Raw genomic sequence first — 20,849 nt, 5'->3', positions numbered from 1 at the left:
TTTTCCTGACCTCTGATCATGCGCGTGGCTCTTCTCTGGACTCTCTCAAGCTTCTCCACATCCGTTTTGAATTGTGGGGCCCAAAACTGGACGCAGTACTCCAGCTGCGGCCTCACCAAGGCCAAGTATAATGGGAGAATGACGTCCCGGGATTTGCTTGAGAAGCATCTATGGATGCAAGCCAGCATTTTGGTTGTTTTACTAGCTGCAGCATCGCGTTGCAGGCTTATGTTTGTCTTGTGGTCAGCGATGACCCCCAAGTCCCTTTCTTCCATAGTGCTAGCCAGTGTAGCACTGCTGAGCCTAGAAGGATGCTGCAGGTTTTTCCTCCCAAGGTGGAGAACCTTGCATTTTTCAGTGTTAAGCACCATCAGATTCTCATCTGCCCATTTGCTGAGCCTGTCCAGGTCAGCCTGGATCGCCCTCCTGTCCTCAGGTGTGGATGCTTTGCCCCAAAGTTTGGTGTCATCGGCGAACTTGGCCAGTCCACTTTTGACTCCAGTGTCCACATCATTAATGAAATGTTGAACAACATGGGTCCAAGGACAGCCTTGGGGGACCCCACTGGTCATAGGGCACCACCATGATTGACTTCTGTCAACCACCACCCTCTGGGTCCGTCCACGGAGCCAATTGCCCGGTTTCCCAGGTGTCTGCACCTGCGCAGTTTGGACAGAGCACTGCTTCCCAAGTACCTTGAGTTTGCAGCTCCTGTTGACTGTGTCATAGACTTGCTGCATAATGCTGCCCAGTCTGCTGCTTTCCTTTACAGGTCCCCAGTTTAGAGGGCAGGTACCTGGAAAACACATGAGGGTCTGCAAACAGCAGAAGGACTAGTCATAGCATTGCTGAACAGAATGGCAATCTGTGTATTTAGACAAAAATATGCACTTCTCTTGCCTGTCTGATTTCTGAAATCCAGATTTGTTCAGATTTGTCTCTCCTTTCAAAGGAAACGTATCTAAAATGCCTTTTTCTACTATGACCTCATAGTCATTAAAGTTTTGGAAGCACCTTTTACTATGAGGGGGGGGGTTCTGCCTCTACCAGCACTAGCTTTGGGTTTACAGTGCTGGAGAAAGACTTTTGGTTAGTTTAAAAAAACCCAAAATAAAAACGAACCCAGTAACTCCTCAAAGTAATTCACTAATTCAAATTTCCTGCTGCTCTTACTTAACGCCCCCCCCCCTTTTTTTAAATTGTACATCTCACTTACAGCTTTGCTGGCTTTAATTTGGTACATTTTGAAGACACACTACTGAAGCTTTTTTTTTTTTTTTAATGGTTGGATCCATATATAACCTATTCCCTTTTTTTTTTATAGGCTTCAACACACAGTCCATGCAGCTTCCTTTTAAAATAGACAAAGCTCAGCTGTATTTTTTTTTTTTTTTTCTTTTCACCTACATAGTTCCCATCTTTTAATTCTGAACAAGGTCCTTCAGCATCACAATGCATCATCTATCTTTCTGGTGGGAGATGGGTCTCAACCCTTCAGAAACACAAGCTCGTGGTATAATTTTGTATGAAAATAACATCCCTCAAAATTGCTCATCTCTGGGAGGGGTGAGAATGGCAGAGATCTCTCCTCTTTCGGGGAATGAATTTGGCCTTGGAGCCATGTCAAAGGTCCTTTTCAATTGATGGTCATACACATTAGGTGGTCACCATAGTAGACCCATCACATGCTTGTATGTGCTGTGGGCTACATAAACTAACAAGACTTAACCAAGCTAGTTCAGTGGAGTGAGTTGAAGGAGACTTGCTAGTTAAGACTCTTATTTCAGCAGGGGCTTTAAGGATACCACAGCTAAAATTTGTGGTAAAATGGGAGTAGAGCTCAGCTGAACATGCATTGTGAAGCATTACAAGGTGTGTTCTCTATTTTTATTTTATTTTTTTTTAGCTATTTAATAAACTTCATCCTTGATGCCACCCTGGGGATGCTGCTGATCTGGCTTGGGGTGAAGGTTGTGTCCTGGTTTGTGGAGCGTCAACAGTACAACTACCTCATCTTTGGAGAGTACGGTAAGTGGAGGACAACTGTTCTTCCCCCTACCCCCAATATGTGGGGTTTTTTCAGATCAATACACAAGATGAGCTTATGCTCACAGTTCATGTTGGAAGGTGCAGGGTAATCGAACCTGGATTAAATGAGTTCAAGAGTTTCTGTAGCAGATAACTAACTTCTCAGAGGCGCCTATCAAAAGTGCTGTGGATTAATGGTCACTAAAAGGCTTTTGAAATCACTTAAGTTGCAAATAGCTCTGCATCCATAAACTCTTCCCAACTCCTCACAAGTAAAACTCTCCCTCACCAACACACTGGCCAGCCCGCCTCTCCAAGTGAATAGGTAAGCTAAGCTTTGCAACCCCTTCCGAAGATCAGCTAACTCCGCCTGCCTCCGTAGCTGGGCTGAAATGTTTCAGGCCAGGATGAGCAACTCAATACCAAATCACTTGCCTCATCCATGTTGGATGGCATACAAGTAGAATCGAGTACAAGAATGCGATTGCCAAACTCGAATACCTTCTGACAGCAAACTTTTAACTTGCCAAGTAATTTCACTTTGTGCTTTCTGATAAAGGTCTGACTTAACTGCTATCCTTTTTTTTTTTTTTTTTTTTTTTGTCTGTCCTCTATTTTGGAACCTGGTTTTCCTCTTCTCATACAGCCCCACTAGAGGGTAGCACTTCTCCTTGTAAAAATAAAGTTAAGCAAATACAGTACTGCCAGTTAGCGAAGTATTTGCCTTCCTGTGTTTGGGGGTGGCTTTTTTTTTTTTTTTGTATTTTAGTCTAAACAGTCACTGAAACCTCCATGGCTCTGTGGTTCGTAGCCAGTCCTGCTGGAAAAGTGACGCTCTCCTTTTCCCACTGCACATACTTACTGTGGGGGCTAACAGACTTACTAGAATTAGCAAGGGAAAATGAGTATTGTGGTTTGTTTTGGTTTTTTTTTAATTCAAAGTAGCTGAGGCTTGCCCCAAAGTGAACTCGATATAAAGAGTTCATTGGTTCAAAAGATAGCATTTTTAGTTTGGTGCTTATTTTCACAGCTTCAGGGTTGTTGGTTGTAGCTGTGTTGGTCTAAGGACATAAGCCTTGTCTGCCTATTTTCATAGCGACCTTCTAGAAGTTCGAAATGGGGAGAAATGACTTCTAGAAGCCAGGTCAGTCTGCCTGATTTGTGCTGGAGCTTTTAAGTGGGTAGCTGGCTAGTCGGGTATCCATGTCCAAGTTGTAGCCATATTGGTCTAGAGACGAAAGGAATCGCAACTTATGGTAGAGGCGATTTTTATTAGACCAGATTTTTGCAAAAAAAAAAAATCTATTTAATTGCAAGCTTCCGGGCACAAGCACCCTTCTTCAGGCATAGGAGAAAAGGTTAACTGGTTAGAGGCACTGGCATGTGTAGGTAGAAAGGATGCAATGTAGAAATGTTTTTCACAGAGAAACCTAGGAAATAAGATGGGGCAACTGGGCAAAACTTCACTCTGTATATGTGAAGGCTTCTACATGTTTAAGATCTGTTAAGACTAGAGTCATTCTATTGATTATTGGCTTGTCATTGCATCAGTACAACACCGCACAGCTTAACTCCCACATTTATTATGGAAACAACAGTTGGAGACTATCCCATATGCATGCCTTAACTATAGAAAGTCTTGTGGACAAGGAAGTCCTGCCTTTATGGGGGATTTGAATGGGTGATGGCAGGGGCCAGTACTGCGGATGTGCTCAGGCAAAGAACTTGATCCCTTCAGGAGAGGGACTTGCCATAGTGGGGACCTAGACCAGATGGCCAGGAGATAGCATCCAGACGTATGTCCCAGTAGCACGGAAGAAGGTACAGCATCCCCCCTTTCTAACAGTTTGTCTGAAGAGGGAAGGGCCTTGAGGAAAAGAAGTTTTAACTTCCTTCCTGATGCAGTAAAGAAACGTCTTCATGAAGCAATGACAGCTTTTGAGACGTGGTTTCAAGCGAGGCAGGCAGGAGGTTGGAGGACCAGAAAGGAAGTGGCTGCAGTTCTTGGGTGGGGAGAGGTGACCCTGGGTGGCTATAGGTGTTGAGCTGGAGGAGGGTGCATAGTGCATGCAAATGGAGGAAGTGCCCATGCTTTACCATGGGTTAGATGGATGTGACGAAGAAGCAGAATGACAGTATCTTTTTATACATGAGTACTTGTTATTTTACACCTTCTCCCATGACTGAAGCTGTATGCAAACTTCTGTTCAGGGCATTTCTATTTGTAATCTTCAGGTGAAGCCCTTGAGGCTGGCATGGCGGTTTGATTAGTAGAGAATAAATCCGTCTATTACAAACTCTGCCCCAAAGTGACCAGAATTACTATAAATTCCCATGTGCACAGCTGGTTAACAGTAGCAACACCAGGATGTCATTGCCTTCCTTTTGACCCTGCCAGTGAGATTTTGGGTACATCCCTTCGTCTCTACCAAATGTTGCCGTATCATGCCCATCCCTTAGTGAGAACTTGACTTAAATGGGAATTGGGATTTGAGTGGATATTCATGACTGTCCTGGAAATCTTGGCACAGCATGGTTTCAAACCTGGAAGCATTCAGTTTTGAAACGCCTCTAAACTTCTCTTGTGCTGAGAAACTTATACTTAAACCAGCCTTCTGGATAGCATGAGAGGGCAAGTGATGGATGATGCCATTTTAATCTGCAAGGTTAATTAACACTTTGTCACTAGAAGTGAATGCTTCCCTGTGTCTCTGTTCACCTGCGGCAGTGGAAGCTGTGCTTTTAGTATTAAGCCTAGCTGCAATATGTCACACTCTTCCAAAGAAGGGAGAAAGGCCAATTGGCTGGCTAAAGAAATGATTTAAATGCTCTTTTTGTCTGGCTTGAACAGTTGTTATTTTTGTTGACTTGCATGCTCTGCCTTTCTTTGCTCCTCCGTTATTCCTTGGAAATGACCTGTTTGGGGAAATACAAGGTTCTTAAGACCCAACTTTTACAAAGCCCTGGCTGGGATGATCTAGTTAGGGCTGGTCCTGCTTTGGGCAGGGGGTTGGACTAGATGTGACCTCCTGAGGTCCCTTCCAACCCTCATTTTCTGTGATTTTTATGGCTAAATCACTTGGGTGGGCAGGGGAACCCAAGTCTCTAAACTCCTGTAGTTCAGTTAATAAAGGCAGGAACCCAGTTGATATTCGGACCCTAAAGGTGGGTTCCTTTTAAATCCTAAAAATGTGACTTGGGACACTTAGAGCTAGATCTGGTTAAAGTTTTGATGTTTTGAAACTCCTTGAGGAAAGTGGGCAAATGCTGAAGGGAGCGTTGCTGTGCCAGGCTGCAGCCTGGATCCATTAGCCAGCCAGCAATGAGCCACCTGCATAAGGGGCTTCAGCTGGCAGGCAGTTGGCTGTAATGGAGGGAAGTGTCTGGCTAATTGGGAATAAAAGAACAGGAAGAAGTCAATGGGGGGAGTTAGAGGTGGGGAAATGGTTGGATGGGCTGGGAGGTCTCCTCCTCGAAGGAAGACTACAGGGGGGAGAGATGACCCATCCCAGGCGTGCTAATTTTGGATTGTTTGACCTTTGCAACTGAACCCGTTGCAGATCAACCCTGGGGTTTTGAAGCCTGTGTTTTTGGGACCAGGCTAAGGGCATGTTCATTTGGATTGTTACTTGCTTTCAGCTGTGCCCTGGGAAGCAAAGGAACCAGGGGCATTGCAGCCTGTGGTTTTTTTGGGCCCAGAAAAAGACTGTTGCTGGGACCAGGGACTAATTTAAGCTGGCCACCCACTACAATTGCCTGGGTGTCTTGCACTTTTTTGTGTCGGGAGTTTGCGAGTAATTCAATGTTCGGAGCACCTCTAGGTAGGTTTGGATACAAATCCAGAGCATTGTCTGCAGTGAGAAACATGCAAGCAAAGGATTAGGAAAAGGGAACAACCAAAGTGTGTAGTGATCAAAGTGCAGCCTAATGCATTGCTTGTCAGGTTCACTTGAAAATATTTGTTTTAAACCCCTCCTTTCTCCTCCCCTTCTCCTGGAAGGATGAGGGACAGAGTCTTTTTTTATTAAACGCATTGGGGATACAAGCCTGTGGCTCCAGTGATTCTTCTGTACAAATCGAATAGGATGCTTCCATTAAATCCCTGGCTGGATATACAGAAGCAAGCTGGTTGGGTTGGGTTTTTCTTTTTAAACACTGTTTAGCAACCTACTGAACTTGGCCTGTCTAACTGAGTTGTAGGAGAACATGCTCCATGCCAGCTCCTGGGTTTAACTGCGGACCGGTGGGGGATGCATTTTGGCCCCGTGATACGATTAGACAACATTTCCATAACAAATGTTCCCACATCCAGGGGCAGTCGGGAAGTTGTCTGCTAGTGCTTAAGCAACATGTCTTAAGTGACCCGAGTGCCTGCCTTTCCTCTGTGCAAGGAGAGAAATACTCCTCGGTGCTCATCAGTTTTCACAACCTTGCTTTTTGTGCTGGTGTCTTGACTTGAACTAGGCATGCGTGAATTTTGTGTTCGTGGGTGGTGGATGCCTAAATATAAATGCCTCTAAGGAGTAAAAGCACTGGAGAATGGGCATCATTTTAACTTTTTAACTAGAGCAACAGTTCTCAACCAGGGTGCTGTGGCATCCTGGGTTGCCTTGATCATTTCAGGGGTGCTGCAGGGTACCATACAATGCTAGCACTGTTAAGTCTGTAAGCATTATTCACAAGATTAAACCCAGAGATTTCCTATAGGAAGCCATAGCGTTAGACAGACCACAACAGGGCAGAATGTTTTTGGGTTGTTTGCAACAGAAGAATTGCTCTGTTATCTTTCTGTAGGTGAAAACTGAGTGAACTAAAAGCTGGGCACTTTCAGAAAGATGGCTTGAATCTAACAAAGTTGAAAACCACTGAACTAAAGGGACTAATGATTTCAGTTGTAAATGCAAGTTTGCATTTGGTAGGTAGGTATTTGGACTGGAAGGGGATCTCTTGAGCCATAGGCTTGTCCAGCTCTTCCAAATGGGTGTCCGTTTATATGCTGGCTCTCCTCTTTGAAGTGCTTGTCCATATTTTGGTCCTGTAGGGGTGCTTATGTGCCTCCAAACACTTGAGCTCTGACTTCTTGCCCTACTGATACCTGTATAGCAGGCCTTGCTGCTTGTTCTGCTGAGGATACTTCTTGTTCCTCAATTCTCAACTAGCATCTATAGTGTTCAGCTTGCAACCTTTCCAAAAGCCACCTGCTTGTTTTTTAACTTGATCCTTGCATAGAAATCATGAAGTAGGGCTGGAAGAGACCTCCAAAGGTAATCTAGTTCAGCTCCCTGTCTGAGGCAGGATTGTCCCTATCCAAATCATCCTAGATAAATCCATAATCTAAATTCTACTGTTGGCTTAGGCACAGCACAAGACCTAACGCCCTAACCTGCCACAGGTAAAGCAAGGGAACCACCGTAGCCAGTGTCCTGCTTCTAAAAAGTGGTGTTAATATATGCCTAAGAGATGCGAGGTAGAGGGCCATGCTCCCTGCTGCAGAGGAAGGTGGAAACCCCCAGAGTCCATACCAATCTGACCATGGGGTAAAATTCCTTTCTGACCCCAAATGTGGTGCTTGGTCTGACCCTGAGCACAATGGCAAGACCTAGCCAGGAACCTCTCCATTTGGAGCAATGGCACACCCCAGTTGACATCCCCAACCTTGGCTGCAGCTAACACCCAGTGCCTCTAAGGAAAGCTTAAATGCCCTGAGACGTAGCAGAAAAGGGGTAGAGGGGGAAACCAGAAGTGTGGCAAACACCCATGGTAGAGCATAGGCATGGCTATACCTACGTCATCCCCAACCGGTAGCTGTCCAACCTCTCCTTGAACACCTGCAGTGATGGAGGATAGCCTATAACTTCCCTTGGCACCTATTCTACTGCTGCACTGTCCTAAACGGTGAAGCATTTTTTTTTCCAGATATCCAACCTAAATCAACTTTGCAACTTCAGCTCATGAGTCTGTGTCCTCCTCTGTTCCCATCTTTTGAGAGCCTTGCTTAGAAAGGTCTGAACGGACAAGGAAACCAGTGTCCCAGGCAAGCTTTCGGCCTGCTCCGATGTCCAGTGAAGTCTGTCCTTTGACCGTACCCATGGGTCAAGACAGGCAGTCTTAAGTTTCAAAGGCTATCTTTTCTTGGGGTGGAAAAAATCTCCAAGTGGCTTCTGCACTTCAAATCCATCTTGCACCCATTCCCTCCACCCAACAGTTGGTCCATGGCCAACCAAAAGGTTTTGCTTCTCCAGATCTAAGCTGACCCTTGTCCCTGGCATCACATATGGAAATTATCTTTCAATGGGAGTAAGTTTGGATTGAAACTCTCTTACCTGCTGTTGTAGAGGAGTCAAACCATCACACTTTCTCAGCTTGTTGCCCTCTGGTTTCTGTATTGCTTCTGGTTTGCAGTCAGACCTTTGTTTAGTGTACATGTAGCTTCATAAAGGCAGTGAGTAAAGCTACCTGATGGTAACAAATGCAGCTTGCAGGCAGCTCAGTGCATTAAGGAAGCATGGATTTAAAAAAAACCAACTTTAATTTGTGGGGAGAACAACTTGGAGTAGAGAAAGCAGTGCTGCTTGTGTGAGACTAAAGGCTCATGCTATATCCAGCACAGCTGAAGTACGTGGAGTGAGGCCTTGGGACAAAACCGTTCTTTCCTTGGGTGGATCCACTTTATTCCCTGGGGAAGAAAGATGGTGATGAATCGGTCTGAAACCCTTGTGCAGTCGCTTGACACACCCTCTTGAAGTCTTGCTGGGTCACTGACACTGTTTATTTTGCACAATCCTTGCTGTCAAAATCCAAGTACAGTTATGGGGTGGAGGCCATGGTTTTATCACCACTTCCCTACTATGAGACCTGGGTTCTCTGGTTTAATACACATATTGGCATCTGCATTTTTCTTAGCAGGACAGAAATGTGTAATGGGGACAAGCTTGACCAAGATAAGATGAACATACGAGTGAGGGAGCTCAAGATAAGCATGTGTCCTGTTGGCTTGCAATCAGCCTTGGCCACATCCTTTGGAGCCTGAGGTCCTAATGGATCCGTTGCTTCTCCTATAGAGGTAACAACTATGAGATGTGCATTTTTTTTTTTTCTCTACTCCTCTTCCAGTGGCTGTATTAGTCCCATGGCCTAAGATCTCAAGGCTTGATGTTAACATCTGTGTCGAAAGCATGTAGTGCTAGCAGCTAGAACAGGCAGCAGGTGAAGTCTGCCTATACAGTATTGGGCTCCAGCGCACAGTCCTGAACAACCTGATGTTCGGTCATCTGAGAGGGGTGGTGTCCTTCCGTAAGCCAGAGCTTGATCTGGGAGACCTTTAGTGTCTTAAAGGCAGGCTCCCTCTCAGACGGACAGTGTCTACACTGCGAGTAGCAAGCGTTGTGGGGCTGCTGGAGATGTGTGCTTCGAGGCATCTAGAAGCTGTAGCTTGGAGGAGGGAGACTTCTCTTTCCTTTTGGTGAGCACAGGAGTCTGAGCCCACGTGGATACCTGTTAATGAGAAATCCTGTGACACTGGCATTCATCCAGGCTGAGTTGGACACTGGTTAATTCTTCTCACCTAGTAGCCCAGTGGCTAGCAGATTTGACTTCTCTGCCCAGGTAAGGAGTTAGCTGAACTCCCCGCTGGAAGTGATGCAGCTGATGTCCCCAGCAGCCAGATGGCTCCTGTAGAAAATAGAGGCTTGACCTTCATCCCAAGTTGGCTTGGCACTGGGCAGCTTCTTGTTTCCAGGAAACCAAAATTAGCAAAATATAACTGCAAAACAGCCACTGACCCTTTGGTCAGGGGGAAAAAAAACAAGCCCACATCTAATCCAGATTCCTGCCATGTGCTTTAGAATAGATTATCTGGTATGAAAACCAGTTTTATTTTCAGAGCTCTGAAAATAAAACCAAAAACAGGAGGATAGGGCAGATCAGATACAAGAACAGCTGGGAAACCCTAAGCCAGGCCTCTTTTATGCAGATACTTGACAGATTTTTTTCCAGTGACCTGTCTGCTGTAATATCCAAGGCTTCTTGTAGGCAACTACCCTTTGCAAGAGTTCCCCAGGGATTTCAGTGAAATGTTTCTGCAGAACTAGAGGACTTTCAAGCATTGCTGAAACCATTTCACTGAATTCATCATGCAGAACTTATGGGCACTTGCACACATGGGGAGAATCTGCTCCATGCTGGAAATCAAGTGCATCGGAGCAGACTCGATTAATCTGGGAGATCTGTCTTTTTTTTTAATCGAGTTTACTCGAGCATGTAAACTGATGCGCGCTGGCAGTCTTGTGCATCGTGTGCATTAGTGGCCCAGAGCATGGCGGTGCTGCGCTTTGAACTAAAACATGCTTGGTGCACTTTGAATTAAAGCACATTGAATGTGTTTTGGTGCAAAGTGCAGCACCACAACCCTTTTCTCAGCGCTGATATGCACTGTGTCAGGAGTACATGTAAAAATGCCCTATGAGACTCCATCTGCAACCAATGTGAGCTAGGCTTATTGGAGAGCTCTGGACCAATTCCCCATGTTGTAACACTGATAAATTAAATAGGTTTTTCTCCCAGCTCCAATATGACAGCTGGGTCTTGCTCTTAGACGAGGCTCTGTCTGAATGTGGGCAAGTGACTTCCCTCTCTCTTTGTTTCTTCCCCCATCCTTTTTTTGCTTTTCACTTACTAGGTCTTGGAGATACAGTATCCAACTTAGTTGGTGGTGTGTCAAAGTGGTACAAAGCTGATTTTCAGTTCCCATCTTCAGACCTGAGACCTTGAACTTCTCCTAGGAATGGAGATATGTGCTAAATCAGCAATCTGTAAAATGTTGGTATTGTCCAACCTCCTGCAGTATTGGAGGAGGGATCATTTTGAGGCAATGTAGATGAAAGGTAGTAAAAAAAATTGGATAGGTTTGGAAAGATGGATTTGTTTAACAGGATATTTAACTTCAAATTAAAGCCTAATAAAAATGTTTGAGGCACGTGTTTGCTGTTTCAAATTATCCAAGTTGGTTGGATGGGGAAAGTTGCTGCCTGAGCTCTTGGAACCAGAGTTTGAAGTGCTAACATTGAGAGAGAGCCATCTGTATATCGATAGGTGGATGTTAGCACTTCATAGAGAGATAGATAGCTCTCTCTCAATGTTAGCACTTCAAACTCTGCAAACTCTGCTCTGGTTCCAAGAGCTCAGCCAGCAACTTTCCCATCCAGTTAACTTTTGATATTTCAAGCAGCAAATGTGCCACAAATGTTTTCATGAGGCTTTAATTTTTAAATAGTTTTAATTTTCTGAAAGTGGCTACTAAGGGCCCTACAGGTTCTTCCCCTGCCTTCCCCAAAAATTGAACTAGAAAACTTGGGTGCAATACAGTGATTTAGTCAAATTTTAAGATACTACTGTAGGAGTTTAAAACAAGATTTGCTACTCCCCTCTCCCCCCGCATGCATGGATTAAAAACTACCCGTGAGAAGGTAAGACTCATTCTAAAATCTTTTACATTTGTTGTTAGAAACGCACTCAGTTCAGATTTAACGGTTTCTAGACTCAAATCTGTCTTGTCACTGTATGTATTGCATACTTAACTTTTAAAAGCTGTGTTAATCCACTTTTTTCAAAACTCTTCTTGCCCCCTCTTAACAGAACTTGAACCAGGATTTCTGTGTTGGTTTTTTGTTTTTTCCTTCTGTAATCCTCTATTTGGAAGGAAACTGAAATATGCCATTGCTCACTCCACTTACAGTAAAACTTAAGCAATATTGTTTAACTTATTCTTCAATGTGTAGAGGAACAATGAAGCTTACACTTGGTTGTGCTTGTGTACAAGGAAGCTGCAAGTTGCCTTGTTTTTTTTGAGGCTAGTTCCCTTTAAAAAGTTGTCTTTTAAAAGTTTCCTAGAGTCTCGTTCTGCCTGTGTGTGTTAAGTAACACCTGAAATGGATTTTATTAGTTGATTTAAAATCTCCTTGGCTTTTCGCCTATAGCAACGAGACCACCGGTATACAATTGCAAGGCTTACAGACAAACCTATACCAATCCAACTTGGTCAGCACAGGCCTGTCTGTGCTGCTATGGAAGCAATTTCTCGAGCTTCCTTCACCCCAGATTCGTAGACCCCACTTATCTGTGCTGCTGAAATCTGTTTTGATCTCTTATTCTTGCCTAGGGAGGGAACGGCCTGCTGACTGGAAAATAACATATTTTTCTTGTCTTGCAAAGCCTAATTATAACCCAGAAAAAACAACTCGCTTGATCTCTTGCAAACTAAATGTGAGGGGGGAGGAGGAAAAAGCTTTGAAACCAGGAAAAGGTTGGCATTGGATTGGAGCTTTCAAGTCTGAGATCCTTTCTTTCTTCAGCCATGCTACTCCATCCGTGGTAGTAAAGATGAACTATCTGGCATGCACCGTACAAAGCCCAAGAGCCATTGCTGTTGGTATGATAACAGCTGGAGGTGTTCTGCAGACTTTGCAGAGCCTTGGTGAGCCCAAGACGGCAGATCAATTATTAACCATGGTCACATAGGCTGAAGTCTCATTTCTTCTCTTTGGATGGACTTGGGTTGCATCTGGAAACACTCAGCCACTGCAGCTTCCACTGGGAAGCCTAACGGCAGAGCATTTGGGGATGTGCGGAGGATGCTGTGGTTTTGGAGACCGGCCTCTCTACAGGGGTCAGAGCACACCAGCTGAGCGTGCAGTGACCCGAAGGGAAGCCAGAACTCGAGCCCAAAAAGGAAATGCAGTGGCGTTGTTTTCTCTCATTGGGGTTGGGACTAGAATAGCACCAGGAATGGGGGATTGGAAGGGGCCACTGAGGACAGTCCCTGCATTAGCAGGCAATCCAGGTCCATGGCTTCCAGGAAATCCTTGCATCAAACTGTCTTGCACAATGCCGCAGATCACCAACACCTCCCTAGGCCACCTGTAGGTGAAAGGAAGGGCAACCAGGGCACTGCCAGTGCTGTATCCTTGCCTGCTGGCCTTGTAACAACCAAGAACGTGTATGGGAGGGGATCAGATGTTGGCACGTGGAGAGAAATCCACCTCTTGGTTTGACAAGTGCATCGCGGTGGCGGTGCTCTTCTTCCGGATGAAGGAAACCACTTGCTCTCCCAGCACTTTCTCCCCTGCAAACAACCTTCTCCCTTCCACTCCGTCATGCAGCTCTGTGCTAGTGTGGGCGCAGGATAAGAGCCCAGCCCCCAGAAGCTGCACAGCTCATGTCTAGCCTCAGTGGTTTGGTTCCCTCTTCTTTTTCTTTCCTTTTCACCTCCCCTATACCCAAGCTGTCCTGCTGCTTGCTCCCTTTTGCTCTTGCTGTTCCCGTAAGCACCCTTTCAGCTTCTCGTCTGCCTTCCACCTGCATCCGGCTCCCGGCTTTTCTTCTTTTTTCCAAAATCATAGAATTAAAAAAAAAATTGTGTTAGCACTTCAAGTTCTTAAGGATCTACGCCTGAACTCCCAAGTCTCTATCCTAACCTCTGATTGCACCCACCTTGTATTGTACAAAGGAGGGCTAGGTTGAAAGCAATTAGTGCTACAGGATTTTTTTTTTTCTGGCTGATTTTTAAAATTGCAGTGCTAGAGCTAAACTTCTGCTCTCTGATCTAGAAGCCTGGGGAAGGCCCAGCCCCTAATGATCACAGGCATATTTCTCTTGGACTTGAAGATCCAGAACTTCGATACTGAACTCTTTTTGTTTATGCCCCTGGGAGGTTTTGCTTGATGGGTTTCTTCGTGTGCAGCATTAGGAGTGGCAAAGCGCTTTCTTCTTTTAGTGCCCAATTTATCTTGGCTGCAAGCTCAGTGTGCAATAATATGAGAATCTGTCTGGAGGGACAGAGGTGCAAGGACTTCTTAAACAACCAGAGTTATGATACAGAAAGGGAGAGACCTTCTGAATGCGAGTTGCTGCTGGAGCTAGGTCTGATTTTGCTCAGCTGCTGTTACAAATTCTTGTTGCATCTGCTTCCAGTGCAGACTAAAGACTATATTGGACTCGAGTAGCAAAAGGAAATGTCACTTGTGTCTCAAGAGCCTGTCGCCAGAAACTGCAACCCAGTTTTGCAGACCCAAGATCCCAGGGAGCCTGGAAGGGAAGCTACTGCATGTAACTGATATGGCTCCATTTATAGTTGCTAACAATAAATATGCTTTTAGTTATCGCTACATAAGTACTGGTATCATTCATATTTAGCTAGCATTTTTTTTTTTTCCTTACTCAAACTGAGGCTGATTGAGACCCTGTCTCAGTCTAAGGCCATGAGTATCATAATCCCTGACTCTGCTCTCATCAGCAACAGATCCCTTACATCTGCACTGTGTAAGAGGGGAGTTATGTCAGTACATGGGTTCAGTCGCATAGTAAAAGCAATGCCTGCTGAGGGGCAAATCTTAAGGGTCAAGAACTCCTCCATCAGCGAGAACCTGGCAATGATACTGGATGTGGCTCAAGACCCGTCTGGCACCTAAAATTCCCCTGGAGGTCTCATTTGGGTGCAATAGTCTTTGCTTGCTGTTTACTGCTGTACTTGGCATATAATTCGACTTGCAGCAGAGGGGCAGTGCTTCGAAATTGTATGAAAATTCAAGGAATTATGATCATGGATCTAACTTTAAATATGTATTCTGAGTCTGTATTAACATGCATGTAGAAGATAATAAGCCTGAGAAATGGCCATCCTTGGTTTGATACTATTCTACACAAATCCATTTAATGTCACTTTTTGAAGCGTGACTGGCCTTGTGGGTAATGGGGAAGCAGGAGATGGGCTCTTGCTTTTTTTTTTTTTAAGTCTCTTTTTGATGCTATCCCATGTGGCACTTTCTCATAAGCAGACTATGGGGAAATGTGATCTAAATGCACCCATTCTATGGTGACTTTGAGCTAATCATAGAAAATTTGGGCTGGAAGGGACCTCAGGAGGTCATCTAGTCCAACCCCCTGCTCAAAACTGGACCATCCCCAACTACATCATCCCAGCTGAGGCTTTGTCTATAGCATCGTAGAAAATGTGACTTTCACCTGGTTGAAAAATGGCTCTGAAACCATGATTGCCCTGCTACCAAACAGGCAGAGCAATTTATTGTATTCGCTCTGGAATAATGTCTGTCTATGAAATTTTAAATAAATAAAGCAGCTTAACAAGTAAAGTTGGGGAGGGGAGTCTATTGAAAGCTTGGTTCTAGTTGGGATTTTCAGTAACCGAGCAGAACCCTTTCTGTACCTATCCTGTTCTCTCAGGTGATCCTCCACAAGCTGCTGCTTGGATCGGCCAGTGCATCCTCTACTTGCTGATAATGGTCTTTGAGAAGACTGTGATCAGCCTTGTCCTGCTCATCCCTGGTTGGACAAAGGCAAGTTCTCAGCTGTTTTTTGTACCCAAAGGAGTTGTGCCACTGCATTATACACCTTCAGTGCTTTATTAAGTCATACCTCACGGGGAACCTTCTGAGATGCATGAGCAAGAACCTGCATTTGGGGGAGCATTTATTGGCTGAAAAATGATACCAGAAGTAGACCATTCAAGACCCTTAAGTAGAACTGTTCAGCCTGTCCAAAGCCAAGAGCTTGTCTTTTTATGGCACCAGTCTGAAACGCTAGGACTTGGATAGAGAGAGCACAAGTCTCTCAGCTCTTCTGAGCTGTGACCTTGGGAAGATATCAGCCTAGGCACAGCTGAAGGGACACCGTAAGATGCTGATCATGCATCGAGGTACAGGCTGACTCTGGAGACTGCTGTGCTTTCTGGGTGCTTGCTTCCTAGCTTTCTTTTTTTTTTTTGCAGTGTTCAGAAGTAGTCTGGGCAGGCGGACCTCAAGGCCAGTTGTCTCTACTAGTAAGCAATCCCACGATGGCAAGTTCTGGCCATCTGGTCCTTCTCTACCCCACTTCTTCCATAAGTAGAGATGGGGTGAAGGAAGATGTAGCCCACCCATTTCTAAAGTGGCCTCTGGTTTACAAATGGCAGCATAGTCGGCTCTAACGTGAGCTGCAAGACATGATAGAGATGGCAGATCACGTGGTTTGAATTGGCCTATGCTGGCACTTAATGGCACATTTAATGGATGTGTTTACTTCTGCTTGTTGCTGTAAGTAAGATTGCAGGCTTTGGGTAACCACTAGCATTCAGTGTCCTAATCTGTTCCCACCACTAATTGTTACTGGTACAAAAAAAATTAATTCTGCGCCTGCTGAAAGAGTGCAGCTTACTCTCTGCATGTGGCTACAGAGAACAAGCGACTAGGGGTGTTTTCTCAAAGATCAGTACTGCAACCAGCTTCCTTTGTAGAAAAGACCGTGATGTCGAATTTGACCGATGTAACACAGGCTGTGAAATTTATCCAGTTACTCGGGCACGGAGTCTGTATACAGTTGATTCCTGGTAACCTGGGAATGAATATGAACTTGCTGGTGAGACAACTGTTGATGTTGAGTTATAGCATGTCTCCACTGCAATCCAGTTGGTACCTGCCTGCTGACACACAGTAAGGAATGCTTCGCCTAGGGATACCGAGCTAGGCTTTGCATTGACCTATATGAGAGTAGAGGAAGCTTAAACAGTAAGTCTGGATCAGGCTGTGTTTCTGGATTCCTTTCAGCACGCCTCATGCAAGGTGGTTGTCCTTTGTGACCAAGAAAAGAAGCCAAGGGAAATCCCACCAGTTGCTTTTTAAAGACCTGCACAGCTTATGCTTCATGAACGAATAAACATCTGCTTAGCATTCGGGTTGTCAGGAAGTATCTGGAGGGAGTGCTGTAGCTTGTTACTCTGGCTCAAGTAGAGAAGCAAGATGAAGGCTGCTGCAGCCTCTGTTACAGCTCACGGCTAATATCCCCTAGTAGAAATAACGGTTTAATAGCCTGTTTAACTTTTGTTTCCATTGCAGCTTCAGGAGCTTTTGCTGGATTACATCCCAGACCCTCAGCTGGAACTTGTCCTGGTGATGCTCATTGTGCCTTTTATAGTCAACGTAAGTGGAGCCGGAGGACCTTCCTGAAAACAGTCTGCATCGTTTATGCTTCAGCATCCTGAACGGAGATCGCTGCCCACGTAATAGGAGGCAGTTTTTACCCACAAAGGTCAGGTTGGAAAGATCAGACAAAAGACCGGAGGAAGCAAAGGCGATGTGACCAGTGTCACAACAGGCCAGTTCAGGCTAGGGTTAGTACCCCCCTCTCCTAGGGCAGCCAGTCAATTAAGCTAAAATATCTGCTGCCTACCAAACTGCTTCACGTGCGTAGCAACTGCTGTGCTGCCAACACTTTATCTGATTTACTTTCCAGCATCATTAACTGGAGGAACTTGACTTTGTAACTAAACCCCTCACTTCATACTTTGTGGGAGCTCTGTAGAGGCTGGCAGCTTACTCCATATAAGTTGTACTGTAATTGCACAGACTGAAAACAGATTCCCTACCTGGAAGAATCTACTTGGGTTGTAAAATGAGGCCAACGATTGTTTAGATAATGTAAAGGTGAGGACAGCAAAGAGCCTCGAGTTGTTTGGGGGGACTCGAGGGCAAGTTTTGTTCTCAAGTCGGTTGCTTAATAGATTGTGGCAATCTCAAGGGGTCACTTGACAGCGATTGTCTTGCTGTAGTGATGGGAATTTCATTTAATTGTGAAGCATTTGGATTTCCTTTCCAGCAGGTCAAGAGGTCCCAGGCATTCAAAGTGTTAGTTGCTGCCGATCATGAACTCTGGTTTTGCTGAGTGAAGATTTCCACCACCCCCCTCCCCCATGGGACTGTAGTTTGCACGTCTGTCTCCAAACTAAATACAAATTACAGACCCTTTCTCCACTTCTGCACCCTCCAAGCCAACACTGCAGGACGAGCACATTAGATTCATACCATCATTGTATCAATGGAAAATTAAGTGTATAGTGCTATGAAATCTGGCCATGGGGAGATGCTGGATGCTGTTTTCAGATCTTCTGTTTGTGGAGATCTTGGAAATGGAAACTTTGGCAAAGTTGAGAAGCCGCCTAATGTCAAAACTGGGAAGAATCTGCTACAAGTCAGACCGTAAAGCTCCAATTTACTTTGTAAAATTACTTGGGTGGAGAGGGTGTAGAAAGGATGAATGGAAGCCAAGAAGTATGCATGTAAATAGGATAATTTAGGATCATCCTGTATGATGTCAGTCTTCTTGCTAAAAAGGATTTTTTTTAAATGGGACCTCCTTGAATTCCAGCTGGGTGTTTTAGTAGGTGTTCTCCCTCCAAAGGGCTGATATTCCTGAGTGATATTTTTCTAAACTTTTTTTTCCCCTACCAAAACTGCTGCTAGTTTAGAAAATATCACTTGGAAATAAGTCTCAAATCATTTCGTTTGGATCATAGAAACCTAAGTGGGTGGGACCAGAAATGCTCCGGTTGGTGAAATGGAAAGTCATAGTGCAGTGTGATTTGACATGCTATAGCGATGGAGGTCCTGTGCACAGCCTGCTGGGGGTTGAAAAGTTTTCTATCCGCCTTAACTTGGGATGTATAGAGTTTTCCTCAAACTTTGTGCTTGTTCCACTCAATGTTGCATGCATCCTAGCAAGTGTATTAGTGTCTCATGTAGGTGGTAGTTCATCCCAGAAGCTGTAGAGCCACTCCTTTGGTCATGCCAGGTCAGTCTCCTTACACTGTATAAGGCTGCCCTTTTTAGAAATAACTTTTCCTCCTTTTTTTTTTTTTTTTTTTTTTTTTTTTTTTTTTTTTTCCTTTCTTCAAGGCCCTTATGTTCTGGGTTGTAGACAGTTTGATCATGAGGAAACACAAGCAGAAGGACAGCCTTGACCTCAGCGGGTCCATAGAAACCCCTCGGACTGTGATGACCGAAGAATCCCAGGTAAGAGCAAAGAACGCGCTGTGCAGATATGCCTACGACAAACCCTCTCTAGGGCTGCTTTTCGGATTAAGGATTGATCTAGGCAATGTGCCGTATCCCTGCGATGGAGCTCCAGACCCTCCCCACAGCTGTGCAACACCACGCTTCCTTATACCTTGAGAGAAGTTATGAGCCATGTTGCAAAAATGTAGGTGTCGGGGCATAAGGGTAGGAGTCCCTTCTCAGTTGCCCCTTGTACACATTTTAGTCTGACACCTGCAAGCTCTTCAGTCCAAAGGGCAAACATTAATCAGTGACCAATTGGTTTGTTCCCATTATTTGCTTATACAAAAGTTCACTGGACATGTATAGCGTCCATACCTCTGACTGGGTTTTCGGTCAAGGCCACAAGCCAAGCTGCTGCATCTAATCCTTTCCTTCCTCCTGACCTCCAGCCCCGCTTCATAAGTGCTGTGCATACAACTTCTAACTTCCTGCCATGCATTGGTAAGATCAGTGAAAACTTGTAAAAGGAGTGAGGCTGGCATCTAAAATTGGCTTCCGCTGGTAGATTTAAATTCCTCTGGAGGTAGACCTGTGCAAGGAGTGCATTTTTCTTTTTTTTTGTCCGTTGGACCCACTAAGCTTACTTGCACTTATGGCATTTAGCATTAAGACTAAATCTGATAATGGCTTATACATGGAAGTATACGATGAGCTGGCAAGTGTTGGTGCAACGTAGGCAAGAATTTTAGCCTGGAAATGTGCTGCTGTCTGTATTGGATAAGCTCGGTTTTCAAGGGTACGTGGCATAAGAGAGCAGTGGTTCTCAACCTTTTTGGACTCGGTGCCCCCTCCCATAACTTGTGAATTGAGTGGCACCTGATTTCAAAAAACTACTCTATGTATTACAGTGCGTCCCTCCTTTATGCAGGGGCTTGGCAGTAAGGGTATGGGATTGTCTAGGCAGGGACAAGCCCGAGCCTGGGTTTACTGCTTATCCCCTCACTCCTCCCAGCACCTCTTTAAAAAACCTGGTGGCACCCCAGGGTGTCTTGGCAGCCTGGCTGAGAATTGCTGTATTGAGAATTTCTTTTTGTATGGAAAAGAGGCAGAAAAGTGTTTTTTAAACTCATCAGGCAAAGGAATGGCACACGCCTGGCCTGTGTACCTCCTTGGATGAAAGCTGAGTTGCTCCCCAAGAACACAACTGGGTGGGGAACCCATCCTTTCACAGGAGTTAAAGCAAAGCAGGTTTGATCTGGCTGCTTGTTTTACTTTAGCTCTTAGTTCAAAGTGTGACTCTTATGCTAATCTTTTTAAAAGATCTGTATGGACACGCCTATATTTAAAAAAAAAAAAAAAAAAAAAAAGTCAAAACTAATTAATCATCTTGAACCAACTAGACAAATACTTTGTTCAGATCATAGCATACTTCTGATCTCTGACCTGTGGCTGCTGCTGTTCACGCTTTCTTTCCATTGTAGTTGGTAGAGTTGGCTTTGGAAGGCTCTTTTAGGGGATTTAAATCAGTCCACGCTTGTTGTGGTAGATGGACACCTGAACACTACTTTTCTTGCTCTTGCAAGTTGAAAGCCTTGTTTTAAACAAGTGTAAAGTTGTTCTAATTGTGCGGGCCGGGAGCAACCCGAGCCCTTTTCTGCGCTGCACGCGGGCTGTGACCAGCAGCCTGGGCACGCCGGGGTGGAGAGGGAAGGCCTTCGAGCTGGAATTAGGCACAAACGCGTATCGGTAGTTTTAAGGATTATTTACTTACACCGAGATGGCAGTGGTGCAGGCTGGAAAACTTGCTTAAGTTGCGGTTACAGATAGACAACACAGACGGTCTCGTGGAGGTTGCTAGGCTCCACGGTACAGAGCTCCGGATGCTCTGGGTGAACGAGCCACCAAAATCAGAATCGTAAATACGTCTTATAAAAGTTGCGCTCGAAGACGGGAAGAGGTGGGCGGTGGATCAGGGCGCCAAACTCCTCTGGATCTCCGACA

At 45.0% G+C, this 20,849-nt stretch overlaps 1 protein-coding gene across 1 annotated transcript in view; it reads left to right on the top strand.

Annotated features, from left to right (window-relative positions):
* Window positions 1-20,849, top strand: part of LOC102387646 (store-operated calcium entry regulator STIMATE-like) — a 59,133-nt gene that overhangs the window by 30,373 nt on the left and 7,911 nt on the right. The window contains exons 4-7 of the mRNA XM_006016321.1: window positions 1,907-2,028; window positions 15,265-15,377; window positions 16,911-16,994; window positions 18,747-18,863. Coding sequence (XP_006016383.1) covers window positions 1,907-2,028; window positions 15,265-15,377; window positions 16,911-16,994; window positions 18,747-18,863 — 436 coding nt within the window. The remainder of the gene's footprint in view (window positions 1-1,906; window positions 2,029-15,264; window positions 15,378-16,910; window positions 16,995-18,746; window positions 18,864-20,849) is intronic.

Source organism: Alligator sinensis, unplaced genomic scaffold, assembly GCF_000455745.1.
Source record: "Alligator sinensis unplaced genomic scaffold, ASM45574v1 scaffold268_1, whole genome shotgun sequence".
Taxonomy (NCBI): domain Eukaryota; kingdom Metazoa; phylum Chordata; order Crocodylia; family Alligatoridae; genus Alligator; species Alligator sinensis.
Note: the sequence above shows the minus strand (reverse complement) of the source record. Positions and strands in the feature narration are given on the sequence as shown.